This window comes from Podarcis melisellensis, assembly GCF_964234715.1.
Source record: "Podarcis melisellensis genome assembly, chromosome: 6".
NCBI classification, from domain to species: domain Eukaryota; kingdom Metazoa; phylum Chordata; class Lepidosauria; order Squamata; family Lacertidae; genus Podarcis; species Podarcis melisellensis.
The window spans coordinates 4075542-4095672 of NC_138538.1; the positions used below are offsets into that span (position 1 = coordinate 4075542).

Genomic DNA, 20131 nt, shown 5'->3' on the forward strand with positions numbered 1-20131 from the left:
AAAAGTCGCAATAATTTTAAAATAAACAACTTACATAAAATAAAGCAATAATCCATTAGAGTATAATAGTAAACAGTGAAATTGAACATCAGCAAACAATAATTAAACAGTTTACACTTATCAATTACAATAAAGAATCACTAAACTATTATCACTCTTCTCTAACACCAGTGTACTGGAAGAAGCAAAGATCACCAGTGTCGAAGCAATGATTCTTCAACATCAACTTCACTGGACTGGTCATGTTGTGTGGATGCCTGATGATCGTCTTTCAAAGCAACTACTCTATTCCAAACTTAAAAAGGGAAAGCGTAATGCTGGTGGTCAACAAAAGAGGTTTAAAGACTGTCTCAAGGCAAATCTTAAAAAAGACCAACACCAACAATTGGGAAACACTTGCCTGTGAGCACTCCAGTTAGAGAACAGCCTTTATCAAAGGTGTCATGAACTTTGAAGACACTCGAACTCAGGACACAAGGGAGAAACGTGTTAAGAGGAAGGCACGCTTGGCAAACCCTCACCATGATCAACTCCCGCCTGGAAACCAATGTCCCCCACTGTGGAAGGATGTGTGGATCCAGAATTGGCCTCCACAGTCACTTACAGACTCACTGTTGAAACTGTGTTTATGGAAGACAATCCAACCCTGCTTGGGGTCATCTGTCTGGCCGCTGTGAGAAACAGGATGCTGTGTTTCTTGGGCTCGTGTTCTGATCAAACAGGTCCCTCCTTGTGTTCACATGATCAGCAATTACCGTAGGTAAAGGTAAAGGGACCCCTGACCGTTAGGTCCAGTTGCCAACAACTCTGGGGTTGCGGTGCTCATCTCACTTTACTTGCAGAGGGAGCTGGCGTACAGCTTCTGGGTCATGTGGCCAGCATGATTAAGCCGCTTCTGGCAAACCAGAGCACCGCACGGAAACGCTGTTTACCTTCCCGCCGGAGTGGTACCTATTTATCTACTTGCACTTTGAAGAAGAAGAAGAGGAGGAGGAGGAGTTTGGATTTGATATCCTGCTTTATCACTACCCGAAGGAGTTTCAAAGCAGCTCACATTCTCCTTTCCCTTCCTCCCCACAACAAACACTCTGTGAGGTGAGTGGGGCTGAGAGACTTCAGAGAAGTGTGACTAGCCCAAGGTCACCCAGCAGCTGCATGTGGAGGAGCGGAGGAGCGAACCCGGTTTCCCAGATTACGAGTCCACTGCTCTTAACCGCTACACCACACTGGCTTTGATGTGCTTTCAAACTGCTAGGTTGGCAGGAGCTGGGACTGAGCAATGGGAACTCACCCCATTGTGGGGATTCGAACCGCCGACCTTCCACTGAGGTTCTACTTCCACTGAGCCCTAGGTTCAGTGGTTTATTCTTTGCTTATTCAATACATATTTGCCTGTTCCCTAGAATGTCTCAGAGTCCTTGCTGAGGCAGAACGCATGAACCAAGGGTGTGGCTCTGCATTATACAGCTTCCTAAGTTTGGACTGGGGGTGAAATAGTTAACAATGTGAACAAGTTGTAATGAAACAGGCAAAAAGCTATCTGGGGATAGCTGAGCTGGCGTTCTCAGGCTTCGTTTGTTAATTGCACCAGCAATTACAGGAGGGAGCCCATGAGGTTTGAGTCTTTCGATGCGGCAGAAGCTGTTCCACAAAGCTGCGTCCTGCCCCACTTCCATGTGGGGGTAAAATACCCAACGCGTGGGGCACAATAATAGGAGCTTCTCAAGCAGCACAGAGAGCATACCTGGTGCAAGGGACTGCTGTTTTTAGCAAGGCAGTGAACAGGAGGGAGAGAGGGTAAGGGAGAGACTTCGATCCTCTAACCCAGGCTTCCTCAACCTCTGCCCTCCAGATGTTTTGGGACTACAGTTCCCATCATCCCTGACCACTGGTCCTGCTAGCTAGAAGAAGAAGAAGAGTTTGGATTTGATATCCTGCTTTATCACTACCCAAAGGAGTCTCAAAGCGGCTAACATTCTCCTTTCCCTTCCTCCCCAACAACAAACACTCTGTGAGGTGAGTGGGGCTGAGAGACTTCAAAGAAGTGTGACTGGCCCAAGGTCACCCAGCAGCTGCATGTGGAGGAGCAGAGACGCGAACCCGGTTCACCAGATTACGAGTCTATCGCTCTTAACCACTACACCACACTGGCTCTCAATCCCTAGCTAGGGATCATGGGACTTGTAGGCCAAAAACATCTGGAGGGCCAAGGTTGAAGAAGCCTGCTCTAACCCCTCTCGCCATCATGCATGCCCACCCCAGCAGCTCAGAGTGGCGGGTGTCGCATGACCTCTGCACCTGCAACCAGTCTAAATCTCCTAGTTCAATGCCAGCTGCAAGCCAGAGACAATTGCTACAATTGCTTTAACTGTTTTTTAATTTGAAACCAGAAGCTTTTTTGCTGGGGATGATAGGTGACGAATTAAGAAAAGCAGACCATAGACTATTTATGTACGCTACGACTGCCGCCAGAATCTTAGTAGCTCAAAAATGGAAAACTCAGGAAATACCAACATAAATGGAGTGGCAGACAAAAATGGTCGAATATGTAGAATTAGCAAAACTGACCCACAGGATCCGTAACCAAGAAGAAACTAAGTTCAAAAAGGAATGGAGTAAATTTCTTGAGTATATAGGTAACAACTGTAGAAGTTTAAAGACTGTAGCAGGAATAAAATAAATCTTGTGATGTGTGTAGAATGCAAATAAGAACCTGTGAAAAAGAAAATTTAACACGAAAGCCTGTTGAAGGGAGGGAAGTCCGTGAGCAATAGAGTGGGTAGTAAATAAGTAGACATATGATTGTTGAACTTTATAGAGTATTTATATTGTTTGAATATGTTACAGAAAACTCAATAAAAAGCATATAAAAAACCTGTTTTTTAATTTGTTGTTGTTGGAGGGGAGATGTGCCTGGGAAGAGAGGAGCTGGAGGAAAAGCAAGCTCCGCCCACCTTCCGCCAATCACAGTGGTTCTGGGTAAGGGGAGTTATGTTGTGGGAGGTGGGAGAGGCCAGGTAAGGGGCACGCGGCACAGGCAGTTGGCGACTGTGCCACAGGCCAGCCCCTCCTCCAATCTGGGGAACTGCGGTTGTCCTGTCAGGCAGCTCTTGGGTCTATGGATGCAGTTGCTGAACACCAGGTCAGCTCAGAGGAAGGCCTCCGCCATCCATGATTTGACTGTGGATGAGGAGACTGCTCTTGTCTGGATCATTGGGGCCTGGGTGGGTGAGCATGGCAGAGATAATAATAATAATAATAATAATAATAATAATAATAATAATAATACAGTGGTACCTCGGGTTAAGAACTTAATTCGTTCTGGAGATTCGTTCTTAACCTGAAACCTGAGCCAGTGTCGTGTAGTGGTTAAGAGCAGTAGACTCATAATCTGGGGAACCGGGTTTGCTCCTCTGCTCCTCCACCTGCAGCTGCTGGGTGACCTTGGGCCAGTCACACTTCTCTGAAGTCTCTCAGCCTCACTCACCTCAGTGTTGTGAGCGAGGAAGGGAAAGGAGAAGGTTAGCCGCTTTGAGACTCCTTCATGTAGTGATAAAGCAGGATATCAAATCCAAACTCTTCTTCTTCTTCTTAACCTGAGGTACCACTTTAGCCGCACCGCCGCCGCGCAATTTCTGTTCTCGTCCTGAAGCAAACTTCTTAACCTGAGGTACAATTTCTGGATTAATGGGGTCTCAAACCTGAATTGCTGTAACCTGAAGCGTCTGTAACCCGAGGTATAATAATAATAATAATAATAATAATATGAATGCCTTAGGACCACAGTACCTCATGGGCTGCCTCTCTGCATCTGAACCGACCCAGACCAGGGGCGAAGGAAGGCGTCATGACACCTGGGGCAGGCATCGCTATGTAGGGCGCATGTGTGGCATCGCTACGTATGACGCATGCAGCGGCGCCACATATGTGCTGTACTTAGCAGTTTGCCGGCACCTCGCTCCAGTGCCGTACGGATGGTGCCGGGATCCATCGCTGCTGCAGCTGCGAGCAGAGGATCCTGGCACTGTCCGTACAGCACTGGAGTGCTGCTGCCGCCAAACCACTATACAGCGCATGTGCGGTATCGCTACGTACAGTGCATGTGTGCGATGCCGCACATGCTCTGTACGTAGCGGTTTGCTGCCAGTGCCGGGATCATTTGCTTGTGGCTGCAGCCGCGAACGGAGGATCCTCCACATGCGGCTGCGGCGTCTCGATGGCTGCTTGCGCTGCTGCGAGCCCCCGTGGGGTAACTTCTTGTCACCCCTGCAGACATGTAACCTGGAGCGCACTGCGCCCCCATTGCGACGCCCCTGACCCAGACCCTGCAATCATCATCTGAGGTGCACAGGTTTGGAAAGTACATAGGGCATCATAGAATGGTAGAGATCCACAAGGATCCTTTAGTCTAACCCACTGCAATGCAGGAATCTCAGCTAAGGCATCTGTGACAGATGGTCATCCAAACTGACCCCACCAAACTCATAACAATACCTTCACCTACATTCCTCTTAAAGAAAACATGCCACAGTATTTTTTCCTATTATTTATTCACGTTGTAATTTATTTCATAACATTTATACACCATTTGATTGTTTTAAAACACCCACCCACACCCTCAAAGCCATTTACAAAGAGAATAACACTGTGCAATTATAAGTAAAGAAAAACCCAACTCTTTTAAATCATACCAAATCAGAATAAACTAAAAACAGATCCACGAGCGTGCCTGGGTAGGCTTGCCTGAACAAAAACGTTTTTAGCAAGTGCAGAAAAGAACGCACTTGCCTGAGGTCAATAGGCGGGGAGTTCCAGAGGGTAACTGCTGCCGCACTAAAAGATCCTGCTCTTACAAATGCAAAACGAGCATTGTGTGGCATCTTGTAACAGCGCTAGCGGTGCAGATCGAAGACCGTTAAAGCTTATTTTGGAGGGCGCCTCATATAAACCCACAAATAAACAAATGCAAGCACACAAACGCACAAGCCAGCAACCAGCCGGCGGTTCCGCAGGGATCCCGCAGGGAGATCAAGGTGGGAGTTTGCATATCCCTCCTGGCAGCAGCCATGGCACCCCCTCCCCAATCCGGGATGCCCAATTCTGCCCGTTCCCTCGCCCGCCTTTTGCCCCCCGTGGCTCCTCTCTCGCAAGCCCGGGACTGCGTCGAGTGACCCTACCCATCCTCTGGCCTTCCTGGAGCCAGCTGGCACGAAGCTGCGGCGGTAGTGGGGAAGGGAATGCCCTTCCCGCCCTTCCCACCCTTCCCTTTGCTAGCTGGGTGGGGGGGGGGATGAGTAGGGGAGGGTCCCTGGCGGCGGAGAGGACCCCACCTTTGCCTGCAGCAACCGCCGCCGTGGGAGAGGTAAGAAGCGACTCTCCCCGCGCCCCTCCCTCCCTCTGGCCCCCAGGAGACTACAGGCTGGAGACTCCGCAACAGGCAGCTCCTCCCCCCGGCTCTCCCCCACCCCCAGAGGCCTCTAGGGCAAGAGGAAGGGGGCGCGCAGCAGCTTATTGCGGAGCTGGAGGTGCCATCGGGCGATTGCGTCGCAGCCTCGGGCCACGGGTTGGCCCCGTTTCCCTTCTCCCTTGCGCTGGTGGTGCGCGATTTGTAGAGCGATCCTAGCACAGCCAGAGCCCGGGGTGCGTGGGGGGTGTCTGTGTGGGGAAAAGGATCAGGCTGCAGGCTCCATTTTCCGGTTAGAGAGAAAGAGACCGCGGAGGGTTGCATTGCACGGAGAGAAAGAGTGCTGGAAAGATCAGTTTGTGGGGAGGAAGGGGGGGACGGTGAAGAGGAGGGCGAGAAAGCGGACCGTCGGTTCCCTTTCCTGCACGCCCCCCGCCTACTCGCAAGGAGCAAGACCGGCGCGCCGACTGCGGCGCCGTGGTGCTGAACGGACAGCGACCGCCGGCCAGCCACGCCTTGCGCGAGCCGAGTTGCGGCGCCCGAGGCCGTCGCCAGGGGGCGCCGCTGCAGGATTTTGGCATTGTCTCTTTTTCTCCCCACCCCCCTTTCACTCCGGTTTAAAACCCCTTCTAAACCGAGCCAGCAGCCCACCTCTCTCTCCCCCGCCCCCTACGCCCAGCCTCCACTCCCTTGCTCCAGGCTGGCCGAGCAACGACCATCGCAGGAGGAGGAGGAGCCCACGGCAGACAGCGGCAGCATCCATGGTCGCTTGCAGCGCTGACCCCCAGCTAGCAGGACCTGCTGGATGTCCCCAGAGAGGCAGCATGCGCCCCGCGGCAGCCAGGCAGGCAGGCCGGGCAAGGACAGGTAGGACAGGGCAGCTGGAAGTGGGGTGGGGTGGGGGGAATAGGCAGCCGTGCGCGCCCACCCGCTTATTCCTCGGGGCTTCCATTGCTGGGGAGGCGGAGAGGATTGCTGCATGCGTGTCTGAGACAGCGGCAGGGCGTGGGGAAAGATTATTCCTAAACGATAAGAGGTTGTAATCTGGGTGGAAGGGATTGGGGACGCGCGGGAGAGGAGGAGGGAGCAGCAGCTATGAAGTCATCCTTCAACGCTGGCACCAAAGACCAGGATGCGTGAGCCCAAATATTAGACAAATTCACGGAGGACAGCATCACTATTAACCACGGTGGCTCCACGGCTGGAGGCAGCAGTGCTTCTGAACTGCTGGAAACCGCAGGGAGAGTTGCTCTTGTATTCGAATCCCGTTTGCGGGTTTTCCACAGGCCACTGTGGGAACAGGATACTGGGTAGATGGGCCACTCTGGTGCTATTCCCTAAGGCGCAGGGTGCGGAAGAGGAAGGCGGGTTGTCCTAGAGCAGTCTTCCCCAACATTTGGAGAGCACTTTGATTGAAGAAGGCTGCCCTAGAATAATTTGTTCAGTCGGTTTCCGAGCACAATTCAAAGTGTTGGTGCTGATCTTTAAAGCCCTAAATGGCCTCAGTCCAGTATACCTGAAGGAGCGTCTCCACCCCCATCATCCAGCCCAGACACTGAGGTCCAGCGCTGAGGGCCTTCTGGCAGTTCCCTCAATGTGAGAAGTGAGGTTACGGGGAACCAGGCAGAGGGCCTCCTCGGTAGTGGCACCCGCCCTGTGGAACGCCCTCCCACCAGATGTCAAAGAGAAAAACAACTACCAGACTTTTAGAAGGTATCTGAAGGCAGCCCTGTTTAGGGAAGCTTTTAATGTTTGCTGTATTATGGTATTTTAATACTTTGTTGGAAGTCTCCCAGAGTGGCTGGGGAAGCCTAGCCAGATGGGCAGAGTAGAAATAATAAATTATTATAATAATAAATATTATTATAATATATTTATATTTATATTTATATTTATATATTTATATTTATATTTATATTATTATTAAAGGGTGTGTTCTGAGCAGCCATGGATCTATCCTACTATCCTCTCGCAGCTTGGGTGGGTGTGAGAACCAAGTTGCTTTGCGCTGGCAGCCCGGCGCTCATTGCTATTTTACAACTCCTCTTTTGCTTCTCGTTTTCGGAGTGCTCCAATGCAGGGCCCACATCCTGGTGCTGATCAGGATCACACCTGCTGCACTGCAATCTCACCAGGGGAATCCCAGACTTTTCAACCTGCAGGGTTGAGAGACCCTGTGAGAGGGAGAGAGCAGGGAAATAAATGGCATGGTGCATGGGGGGGAGGGGTCATGTTGGGTAGCAGCCACGGCAAGCCACAAAAGTGGGCAAAGCGTCCAAGGATGCACATGATGCAGCAAAATGAAGTTATGGCTTTGTCTCCTTCATTGATGGTCAATGGCCTGACGGCCCAGTTCCTATGCATGCTTATTCAGAAGACCCACTGGGTTTAGGTCTGACCCCACAAGAGTTCCCCCTTCCCCATGCCAGCAGAAAAAATCATTCTGCTATAGCCGATGAAACAGGTTGTGGTATGTGATTGGCCATAGTATGTGTTTGTGTGGTGACCACAACAATACCCCCAATCTCCAAATGTGTCCAAAGTCGGCAAGCCCTGCCAGTGGCTATTGGTTTGCTTGCTGTTGCTGTTTATTACATTTATTATCCCGTTCATATCCAGGGAGCTCAAGGTGGCACACATGGTTCTTTCTCACCTCAATTTTATCCTCACAACTACCCTGTGAGGTAGGTTAGGCTAAGAGACTGGGACTGGCCTAAGGTCACCCAATGCGCTTCCTGGCTGGGTAAGGATTTGAACCCTGGTCTCCCAGATCCTAGGGACGTGGGTGGTGCTGTGGGTTAAACCACAGAGCCTAGGACTTGCCGATCATAATGTTGGTGGTTCAAATCCCCGTGACGGGGTGAGCTCCCGTTGCTCGGTCCCTGCTCCTGCCAACCTAGCAGTTTGAAAGCATGTCAAAGTGCAAGTAGATAAATAGGTACCACTCCAGCGGTAAGGTAAACGGTGTTTCCGTGTGCTGCTCTGGTTCGCCAGAAGCGGCTTAGTCATGCTGGTCACATGACCCAGAAGTTGTACGCCGGCTCCCTTGGCCATTAAAGCAAGATGAGCGCCGTAACCCCAGAGTTGGCCACGACTGCACCTAACGGTCAGGGGTCCCTTTACCTTTACTTCCAGATCCTAGTCCGGCACTCTTACCACAAAGGTGCTTTGTGTAGAACTTCTGTGGATTAAAAGAAATTTAAAAATCCCAAGTGTATGTGTGTGTGTAAGACTGGTGGACTCCTGCACACCTCCTTTTCTGCTGATCTTTACATTGCCTCTTCCACTTGCAAGAGGCGTCTACTACTCAGCTGCTCTTTCCCTGCAAGGAGGTGCCTCAGGCAGAGCTTTTGCCCTGCCAGCAGCTGCAGCAAAGTCAGGATATCAGCTGCTTGGTCACACAGGGTGCGGGCAAGATCAAGACCCACCTCACCAGGCTCAAGAGACACACTTCATTAACAAAGATCGCACACCACTTGATTGTAATCTGATTCCCTCCCTCTCTTCTTTTTTCCTTTCTCCTCCTGTGATGGAACTCCTACCTGGGGACTTCCTTGGCTTTTTTTCTGGCCCACGTAGGACCAGTCTGGATAGTTGGCCTTGGTGAAGACTCCCCCCAAAGTTTTTGATTTGAGTTTCCATTGAAATGAGGCTGTATTTTAATGTTGTATTTTAATCTTGTTTTTACGTTGCATTTCAATAAATTTGTTTTTATATCGGGTGTTGTGTTAGCCGCCCTGAGCCGGGTCTTGGCTGGGGAGGGCGGGGTATAAATAAAATAATAATAATAATAATAATAATAATAATAATAATAATAATAACCTCCTCTGCAAGGAATTCCAGGGATGATCCTGTATCCCTGGGGATAACTTAAGATAGCAGGGCTCAGCTAAACTATGGAACTCCCTGCCACAGGAAGCAGCGATGGTCACTGACTTGGATGGCTTTAAAGGAGGACAAGGATGTAGCCATCAATGGCTACTAGCCATAATGGCTGTGGTCTGCCTCCATAGCTAGAGGCTGAATCCCAGATGATGGAAACTGCAGGAGTGCTGCTGTGCACGGATCCTGTTTATCAGTTTCCCTTTGCGACATCTGCTTGACCACTGTGAGAACAGGATGCTGGACTAGATGGGCTGTTGGCTGGATCCAGTGGCCAGCTCTTCTTGTCTTCTTTATGCAGTGCATAGAATGTTGGACTTTGACCAAGGAGATCCATGTTCCCAATCCCTTTCTGGTCAATGGGGCTTGGTGGGCGACCTTGCCCCAGTTGCTCTCTATTGGCCCTCTTCCTGACTAAGAATAGAAAGCACAGGATATGCATGCCGCACTGAAGATGAAAGGTGGTGAATGTGTGTGCTGCCTTCAACAAAATGTTGCGGGATGGAGTGCCCTATTCAGTGCTTTTTTCCTTTAAAAAAAGGTTAGGGGTACTCTCATTTTGACTCAAGAAAATCACCATTTTATAGTTCAAATAGTTTATTTTTTACAGTTCTAAAATATAGTTTATCAAAAATATAGCTTATTTTTATAGTTCAAAAATAAATACAGTAAATGGACAAAAGTACAAAGATTCACAAAATGTTTAGGAGTATGCATACTCCTGCATCCTCTCAGAAAAAATGCACTGGCCCTATTCGGTTTTGCATAGGAACACAGAAAGCTGTATAGGAACCCTGGGAGATTCTGATGCTTCCCCACCACCACCAATTTTGATGCAAGGTCCCTTCCAGCCCCTTTCATGCTGCCTTCCATGTGTCCAATCGGCACCTAGAAGAGGGCATGAGAACACAGAAGATGCCTTATATAAGGTTGGACCATTGATGCATCTAGCTCAGTATGGTCTGCACTGACCGGCAGAGGCTGTCCAGGGTTTCAGGCAGGAGACCTTCCCACCAAGTCCTACCTGAAGATGCCTTCAGAGATTGAACCTAGGAGAGCTCTCCCCCATTCATTGGTAGAGGACTAGAAGCGAACCCTGGAGGAATTGGCTTCATGTCAGGAAGGTCCCCTGAGGTCCCTGAGAGGTATGGTGGGTCAGTGATTTAATAATAATAATAATAATAATAATAATAATAATAATAATAATAATAATAATTTATTATTTGTAACCCACCCATCTGGCTGGGCCTCCCCAGCCACTCTGGGCGGCCTCCAACAAGGATGAAAAATACATTAAAATGTCACACATTAAAAACTTCCCTGAACAGATGTCTTCTAAATGTCAGGTAGTTGTTTATCTCTTTGACATCTGCAGGGAGGGCGTTCCACAGGGTGGGTGCCACTACCTAGAAGGCCCTCTGCCTGGTTCCCTGTAGCTTTCCTTCTCACAGTGAGGGAATCGCCAGAAGGCCCTCGGCGCTGGACCTCAATGTCCGGGCTGAACGATGGGGGTGGAGACGCACCTTCAGATATATTGGACCGAGGCCATTTAGGGCTTTCAAGCTCAGCACCAACACTTTGAATTGTGCTCAGAAACGTACTGGGAGCCAATGTAGTTCTTTCAAGACTGGTGTTATGTGGTCTTGGCGGCTGCTCCCAGTCACCAGTCTAGTTGACGCATTCTGGATTAGTTGTAGTTTCCGGGTCACCTTCAAAGGTAGCCCCACGTAGAGCGCATTGCAGTAGTCCAAGCGGGAGATAACCAGAGCATTCAGTGAATGAAGGCCAGGGTGCAAATGGTTCTCATTGATTCCTCCTCTCCGTTCTTCTGCCCCAGCAGCTGAAGTGCTGAGAGGGATGAGCAAGGCGACTGCATCCCAATGGCGTCCTCACAGCCCCTGGAACTGACAGTCTTGGGGAATGTACCTGGGCCCAGCCGGGGAGTCCCAGAAGGGGGACCTTCAGCACCACGGACAGCTCCTGGCTTGGGCATTGAGAACGCCTCTTACCAGGGGGAGGAAGAAGAGGAAGAAGAGGAAGAGGCAGAAACTTCCTTCCGGAACCATCAAGGCACAGGAAGCAGCCTCAGGGAACACACAGCACCCCCTAGGGGAGACCTCTCCCCACGGTCTGAGGATGTCCCTTTGCCGGACGCAGCAGGCAACTCAGTGGACTATGGCTTCATCTTGGCTTTAGTCTTCTTGGTCAGCGGGATTTTGCTGGTGATTGTCGCCTACAGCATCCCGCGGGAGGCGCGAGTCGACCCGGATTCTGTGTCCGCCCGGGAGATGGAGAGGCTGGAGACGTATTACGCCCACCTGGGCTCCCACCTGGACAAGTGCATCATCGCAGGGTTGGGGCTCTTGACTTTGGGTGGGATGCTGCTCTCCATCCTTCTGATGGTCTCCATCTACAAAGGGGAGCTCTACCGGAGGAGGTCGTTCCCGGCTTCCAGGGCTCCCCGGAAGACTTACGGGTCTATAAACCTGAGGATGAGGCAGTTGAATGGAGAAGGGGGGCAGACTTTGGTCGAGAACGAGGTCATTCAGATGACCGAAGTCACAAACACCAGCCAGAGCTGCTGACGTTTCTTCGTAGGTGATGTAAGTTGAACTAGATGAAGGGTCCTCTTCCAATGCTACAAATCTGTGATTCTATTCTACAAGTTAAAAGCACTGAGCTCAGAGGAGGATTTGTTGGGGGGTTGTGGGAGGGGAAAGGTTCAACATTCATATTTAAGTATAGCTTTGTCACCTCTTGTTTATATGACTCTTTCACTTACACACGAAAGGATGAGGATGAACTTCGGGAAGCTAAATGTTGCTTTATATTTTGGGAACTTCTCTCCAAGAAAAGATTTCCAAGAAAACTCACGCCCCTCCCCCTCTGAAATTGTTCTGTGCTACGTACTGCACCACTGCTGTGGTTAAAAAAAAAAACCCCACAACTTTTTTTTATTGAAAAAACTGTCGCACAACCAAATCGCCTATGCTGAAGACACAGAGCCAAAGCCACATTTCAGAGGCCCTCTTTGGGATTATTTGTATACTACCAAGCACAGTTTAAGGCCTGTACTTTTGAGCTGGCTTCCTTCGTTCCACCCCTCCCTGCAGCAAACACTCTTAGCAATAGTTCCATCTGGAAGACGTGTGCAACTGACGCCGCTCCCAGCAAAAGTGCAGAACACACCCAACCGCTCCATGGTTTGTATGAGTTTTCTGGAGCTCCCAAGACCTTGCTTCAAGTTTCGCACTTGCGACATGCTCAGTCTGTCGAAGCAACACCTTCACGCGCAGCCCCACAGCCTGACTCACAAACACACCGCCTTGCCACACCAGCAAACCCGTTTCCCCGGCCTCTCTGGGAAAAGAACACCATGTCCAAACTGTTTCGGAGTTGTTCGTGGAAAGCGAGAAGGGAGCAGTGCTTTCAAAGAACCTTCCACGGTTCTGCTTCCTGGTCAATGGGTTCGCCCGCCAAGTCTCCAGCCTCGGATGCAGGGAGGCACTCGCTGCAGTCGGGAGATACAATTACGTCTCGAATGCAAAGCATGAAACATTGATGAAGGCCGGCATGTGGGCAATGCAAATGAAAATGTGTCAGCAGGAAGTTTAAAAATGGATATCGCTCAGAAGCGGGCAAACGAAAGGTGACCTCTAAAAGGTACAGCTGCCGGTAAATCCCCCCTCCTAATATTTTTTTAAAGTGCCACTCTCAGCTAAATATAAAATGTGCAGCCACATCCCAGGAAATGTGTATCGCTCAGTATTGAAATCATGAGAAACTGAGGGGAAGCGTTGTTTTGAATGCTGCACCATCATTCGCCCTTCAAATCTGGTCCATTTGTTGCCCCCAGAAATTCCTATAATTGCTTATAACTGGAAGCAGGAGGAAAAAAGCACCGTATTTTTCGCTCTATAAGACGCACCAGACCACAAGACGCACCTAGTTTTTGGAGGAGGAAAACAAGAAAAAAAATATTCTGAATCTCAGAAGCCAGAACAGCAAGAGGGATCGCTGCGCAGTGAAAGCAGCAATCCCTCTTGCTGTTCTGGCTTCTGGGATAGCAGCGCAGCCTGCATTCACTCCATAAGACTCACACACATCTCCCCATACTTTTTAGGAGGGAAAAAGTGAGTCTTATAGAGCAAAAAATACGGTATTTGTTTTAAAACTGGGAATATAAGAAAAGGCCTCTAAGCAGGAGTTAAACTAGCCAAGGGTTGAATCTACAATCACAGCAGCAGAAAATGGGAGGGTGGACTGTACCACATATGGTGGGGGTTGTTCACATTTTTGGAATAGTCTCTGGAAAAGAGCCTTTGCAGAGAGAAAATAAGCACATCACAGAGATAGGCTGCAGCCCAGCCAACTCCGTTTTGTGCTTGTCTTTAAAAATCACACACAACTCTTACACACACACACTCAAAAATGTGGTTCTCCAACTGCATCATAAACTGGTACAGTCTGTTTTGCCTTCTCAGGACTGTACCATCTCTCCCTATTGCATCAAGCCCTAGAGATGCAAATGATTTTTAATTTTTTTTTTTAGAAAAAGAAATCTCAGGAAAATTATTCCCTCTTGTGCATGCTTGCAAAAATTTGCAGCAGTCTAGTTTGATTCTCCTTGTCCAAGCGCTGTTATTTCTTCTCCTGATGGTTTCCTGCTCTGAATTTCTTCACGATGCCTCTATCTAGCGTCCGGCTCAATTGAATTTTAATATTCAAAATTTGATTATTTTTTTAATTGAACCTTTTCATATATCCCCCCCGCCCAAAGTGAGAATTTAAAACTAGTACAGAATGGTGTTTCTAGTTCCTGCACTGGCAGAGTCTGGATCATAGCTGTCAACTTACAGATTTGAAAATAAGGGACCAGCAGCCTTGAAAATAAGGGACCAGCAGCCAAAATAAGGGACCTGCAGCCTCACCTGTTCCAGGCACTCCAGTCTTCCTGTCCTCCTGCAGTCTGGTCAAACTCATGTTGGTAGCTTCGAGAACTCTGTCCAACCAACTTTGTAACCAGAGGTTCAACTGAATAGAATCTGAATCACATGCACCACAAGGCCTATGCAGCCTCAACTTAAGATGGCTCCCTGGCCTGGCTTTGCACTGCAAAGTTTACAGCAGCACGTGCAACAAAATGGCGTCCAGCATTCAAAACCCCCCTCAGCTTGCATTAACTAGCCACACACAAGGCATGCAAGCTCCACCCCCCAGTTGTTCTTAGACTTCTTATTGGGTGAGCAACACAGCCAAGCAACACAGTTGGAGCCTCTCTCCCTCCCTGCTGGCCAGCAGGGAGGGAGGGAGAGGAGCTGCTTCCTTTGAAATTTTAAGGGGCATCATTTAAGGGACATTTAAGGGACATCCATCAATAAGGGACAGCAGCTGGACATGGTGCTGGAATAAGGGACTGTCCCTTCAAATAAGGGACACTTGACAGCTATGGTCTGGCTGCTTTGAGAAGGTTGCTTGTGTGCTGATCACAAGGCATTTAGTTGCCCCTTTCCTGCCCTCTCCATTCAGAAATCCAGGATGCAGATCAAAGCAAAGACCAGAGAAGAAGGAGGCCGTGGTCTTTCTCTCTCTCTCTCTCTCCCTCTTTCTCTATATAATTAATTTTCAACATATCATTTTCAGCAATCATTTAACACAATTTCATACCTTATACAATTTTTTGACTTCCATCAATCACATCTGAAAATTTTCCAATCTTTTCCACTTAATTTACATTTCTTAATTTCACCATTACTTTTAATTATCATAACTAATAACTCTCTTCATAATCGTCCTTGCAATATTTCTTATATTCCTCCTTACAAAACTTATGGTAATCCTACTAGCGCAATCTGTTGATTACAATTGCTTTTCAAATAGTTCACATATTTATTCCAGTCCTCTGAAAATCTCTGGTCCGGCAGGTTTCAAATACTTCCTGTCATCTTATCTAATTCTGAGGCCGTGGTCTTTCTCTCTCAGTGTCTGACTCCTGCTCTTTGGGCTGCATGATGGGAGATGATTCCCTCCAGCAGGGGGCACTAATGGATTGGGAACTAATGGCACCATGAAGTTACACCAGTAGGTGGATTCCTTGGTGTCAGGAGTGGTCACCCACTTCCCTTCAGAAATAATATCTATTTAGTTTCACATTTATATCCCACCTTTCCCCAAAGAGTAGCCCAAGGTGGCATACATGCTTCTCCTTCTGCCTTGGGTTTTTTAAAAAAAAAAAATCAGCACAACAACCCTGTGAGGTAGGCTAGGCTGAGAAACAGTCACTGGCCAAAGAAATGCCGAGAACTGAACCCAGGACCTTCTGAATAGAGGATGGGCTGCAGCCCATCCCTAGTGAAGGCCAAGGTTCTAATACAGGCAAAGGCAAACTTCGCCCCCCCCCAGTTGTTTGGGACTACAAATCCCATCATCCCTGACCACTGTTAGCTAGGTCCTGTTAGCTAGGGATGATGGGAATTGTAGTCCCAAACATCTGGAGGGCCAGAGTTGGTGCATTTGCAAAGTAAAGGAAGGAATGAATTCTGTTTAATAAGAATACACACAGAGGCTTGAACCAGCAAGACTCTGGGAAGGGTGCGTGTAATCGTGTCTCTCTCTGTGCCTGTCTGACAGATCTCCGCACCCCCCTAGCCCAGGCTGTTTTATTCACAAAAAAGCTTTTTACAGAGTGTTCGTAAGAACCAATCAGATTTCTTCTGAGCATTTCCACAAACCCACGAGGGGACAAAGTTAGATCAAAAGAAATTCTTTTAACTACAAAGACTACTGCTCTGAGTATGCATACATAATCTGAGAGTAAATAAAAGAGGACTAGAGAAACTCCGGAGATCACAAACAGGAGTAAACAAGAGAGGATGGAAGGATTCCAAGGAGATAGGCATCTTTATCACCTTCCTGTGAAACTATTTCCAGGCCCTAAGATTAAAATCCTAAAATAAATATATAAGAAAACTACTTCAAAGAAACTTGCCCACTATCTTTATGGCCCAGGATGCCTGCCTGGTGAAGCAACTGGCAGTGTACATGACAAAAGAAACGGGCAGTAGAGGAAAAGGGCATGGATGTAGAATCTTATGGGATTTAATCAGAAATTATCGTCAATATATCAAACCCAGTCAACACAATGCTTTCATCGTGGACACGATGGCTTGATGTATATTTTAGAATTCCTCATGGTAATCCCATCTGATCCCTACATCTCTGGATATTTGCACTCCTACAGAGTTTGCCTATGCCTGCTCTAATAATAGATGGCAATTGTAGTCTAAACTGTCTGGAAGGCACCTTGTTAGAGAGGGCTGCTGTACTTCAGAGTCAGCACACGCCTAGCATTGCACACCAAGAGCTTTAGGGATCATTCTTGCATGTGAATCGATTCAATTTATGCCACTGGCCAGTTTTGACGGCTGGGCACTAAACCAGCTAAGCCTGCCTTCTCCAGCCGGCTGCCAGTCGGATATTGCGCCTCCAATATCACCCGTATCCTGCAATGTTCCCCAAAAAGGTTTGCTTTTGCACACTGACCTGGTGGATATCTGCCTGTGTTTTGGCAGAAAGGGGTGCAGCTCAGAGGTAGAGCAGCTGCCTGGCGTGCAGAAGGAAGGATTCCATCTCCGACATCTGCAGGGAGGGCTGGGAGAAACAAGCTGATTGACACCCTGGAGAGTCACTGCTGGTCAGTGTAGACAATACTGGGCTTGATACACCAGTGCTCTGACTCAGTATAATGCAGTTTCCTATGTCTTCAAATTAACCTTGGAGAACAACATTGGATCATAGAATTGTCGAGTTGGAAGGGACCCTGAGGATCATCTAGTCCAACCCCCTGCAATGCAGGAATATGCAGCTGTCCCAAAAGGAAATCGAACCAAGTTGTTGTTGTTGTTTAGTCGTTTAGTCGTTTAGTCGTGTCTGCCTCTTCGTGACCCCCTGGACCAGAGCACGCCAGGCACTTCTGTCTTCCACTGCCTCCCGCAGTTTGGTCAGACTCATGTTTGTAGCTTCGAAGACACTGTCCAACCATCTTGTCCTCTGTCGTCCCCTTCTCCGTGTGCCCTCCATCTTTCCCAACATCAGGATCTTCTCCAGGGAGTCTTCTCTTCTCATGAGGTGTGCAAAGTCTTGGAGTCTCAGCTTCAGGATCTGTCCTTCCAGTGAGCACTCAGGCCTGATTTCCTTCAGAATGGATACGTTTGATCTTCTTGCAGTCCATGGGACTCTCAAGAGTCTCGCCCAGCACCATAATTCAAAAGCATCAATTCTTCAGCGATCTGCCTTCTTTATGGTCCAGCTCTCACTTCCATACATCACTACTGGGAAAACCATAGCTTTTACTATACGGACCTTTGTTGGCAAGGTGATGTCTCTACTTTTTAAGATGCTGTCTAGGTTTGTCATTGCTTTCCTCCCAAGAAGCAGGCGTCTCTTAATTTCGTGGCTGCTGTCACCATCTGCAGTGATCATGGAGCCCAAGAAAGTAAAATCTCTCACTGCCTCCATTTCTTCCCCTTCTATTTGCCAGGAGGTGATGGGCCCAGTGGCCATGATCTTTGTTTTTTTGATGCTGAGCTTCAGACCATATTTTGCGCTCTCCTCTTTCACCCTCAATAAAAGGTTCTTTAATTCCTCCTCACTTTCTGCCATCAAGGTTGTGTCATCTGCATATCTGAGGTTGTTGATATTTCTTCCGGCAGTCTTAATTCCGGCTTCGGATTCATCCAGCCCAGCCTTTCGCATGATTTCGAACCAAGTAATGGGTCCTTATTTAAATGTACTGATACTGCCATCAGAGTCGTATGAGCCGCTCTTTGATAAGAAATCGCAGCACCTGCCTTGTTCTTTTTGGAATAATAATCCAAGCTGGATTAAAAGGCACCCCTCCCCCTGCTACGTCCCTGGCAGGCCTGCCAGGCTGCCATCCATCAGGTCACCGCCAAAGAGCAAACTCGCTGAGCGAACATCAATTGCTTTCGCTCTCAATAAGATTAAATGCCCTTTAAGAGCGATCAGCCTGTTAAAGAGATTAAATCTGCAGAAGGCCCTGGTTTATTGGCAAGGGAGACAGGCTCGGATTTGCATTATAAAGTAAAGGCTGTTTCTCATGAGGCTTTAATGGAATTACGTGGGCACTGTCTTGCTGTTGCTGTGCCGTTCCTTAAGGAGACCCTGGAAAATTCTCCTAAGGGGTGAACACTGGAACAAAAGAAGTTGCTTTATGCTGATTCAGACCGCTGACCTGTCGAGCTCAGGAAACACCAGCGGTTCCTCAACTGGGGGGGAATCACTGCTCCTTGACTCCATAAACTCATCTTCAGTGCCTCCTACCCTATAAAAGGCAATTATTCAGAATGGCAGATTGCACGACCCACTAAAAATGATAGACATGGTCAAGGCTGGAGTCAGATGCAGGTCAGCACAAAGGAACAGTCAGGTGTCCGTCAAGTTACCGTATTTTTCGCTCTATAAGAAGTACTTTTTCCTCCTAAAAAGTAAGGGGAAATGTCTGTGCGTCTTATGGAGCGAATGCGTGGTCCCTGGAGCCGAATTGCCCAGGGGCAAAAAGCAGATCATTATTTTTTTTTTAGAAAGAGGGAAGGGGGTGTTGAAAGGAAGCTGCTGAGCAGCTAATCGGCAAGCAATCGGGAGCGAGATAAGGGACTCTAGTGATAAAGGAGGCTGCCTGGGAGGGGGGAGGTAAAGACAGGGAACTTGCGAGGAGAGGAGACAGGAATACTAAAGCAATGAAGAGAGAAATTAGAAGAAAAGGAGGAGCAAAAAACTGCTCCAGCTAAGGAAAAGACACTAAGGCAAACAAGAGGGAAGGGAGTGTTGAAAGGAAGCAGCTGATCGGCAAGCAGTCAGGGAGAGAGATAAGGGATGCTACAATGGCACAAAAACGTGGTTACAAAGCACGGATCCACATGGATCCTCAGGATTTTTGCATTGGGCTACCCCAAACTCACAGTCAAATCACATGTCTGTGGCCACAGCATGAACCACAAAAATCATACATCCGCCGTTTCGTTCAGAATATTTTTTTTCTTGTTTTCCTCCTCTAAAAACTAGGTGCGTCTTATGGTCAGGTGCGTCTTATGGAGTGAAAAATGCGCTAACTCTTTATTCAAGGAAAGGGCAGGCAATTCAGCAACATTTCACAGGAGGTCTTGCCCCTATGGAGCAGTGGCCAGGACTGAAGGTCCCTGCCTTCCAGCCATTCTAAGGCTCCCCGTCTCCCAGATGTTTTTCCCAGCAGTCTCAAACTGTCTGCCCACCTCTGTTCTGCTCTCCTCAATACGCTGCCCATTCTTGGAGGCCAGAGGGGAGGGGAACTGGTTGCAGCAGGCGAGGGAGACTCCCTGGGTTCTTCAGCAGCCTCTTGATCTCCGCCCCCCTCTGCTTCAGCCTCAGAGTCTGAACTGCTCTCTATCACCGGCTCTCCCTGCTCACTAAACCCTGTTGCTCCTTCAGCATCTGGACACCTTGCCCAAATCTCCCTTTCCAAAGCAAGATGCGAACCCAAACTCAGACATCCGGCAAAACTTGCACTTCTCTGAACTTTGCACTTCTCCAGCCAAGTACCATATTTTTTGCTCTATAAGACTCATTTTTCCCCTCCTAAAAAGTAAGGGGAAATGTGTGTGCATCTTATGGAGCGAATGCAGGCTGCACAGCTATCCCAGAAGCCAGAACAGCAGGAGGGATTGCTGCTTTCACTGTGCAGCGATCCCTCTTGCTGTTCTGGCTTCTGAGATTCAGAATATTTTTTTCCTTGTTTTCCTCCTCCAAAAACTAGGTGCATCTTGTGGTCTGGTGCATCTTATAGAGCGA

The 20131-nt window shown here is 48.5% G+C and overlaps 1 protein-coding gene and 1 long non-coding RNA gene across 5 annotated transcripts in view; one reads left to right on the top strand and one right to left on the bottom strand.

Annotated features, from left to right (window-relative positions):
* The first annotated feature begins 5106 nt into the window (after positions 1-5106).
* TMEM74B (transmembrane protein 74B) lies at positions 5107-12128 on the top strand. Of its 4 annotated transcripts, none has more exons than XM_081917300.1 (2): positions 5107-5362; positions 11124-12128. In XM_081917300.1, the coding sequence occupies exon 2, from the start codon at positions 11167-11169 to the stop codon at positions 11869-11871; it is 705 nt and encodes a 234-aa protein (XP_081773426.1). In that variant the 5' UTR covers positions 5107-5362; positions 11124-11166; the 3' UTR covers positions 11872-12128. The 4 variants fall into 4 exon arrangements, with proteins under 4 accessions (XP_081773426.1, XP_081773427.1, XP_081773425.1 ...); XM_081917301.1 differs by having other exon boundaries at positions 11127-12128; XM_081917299.1 differs by lacking the exon at positions 5107-5362 and adding an exon at positions 5477-6271 and having other exon boundaries at positions 11133-12128.
* Positions 10487-20131, bottom strand: part of LOC309373272 — a 93542-nt gene continuing 83897 nt past the window's right edge. Inside the window, exon 2 of the long non-coding RNA XR_014169928.1 lies at positions 10487-10688. This is a non-coding gene — a long non-coding RNA (uncharacterized lncRNA). The remainder of the gene's footprint in view (positions 10689-20131) is intronic.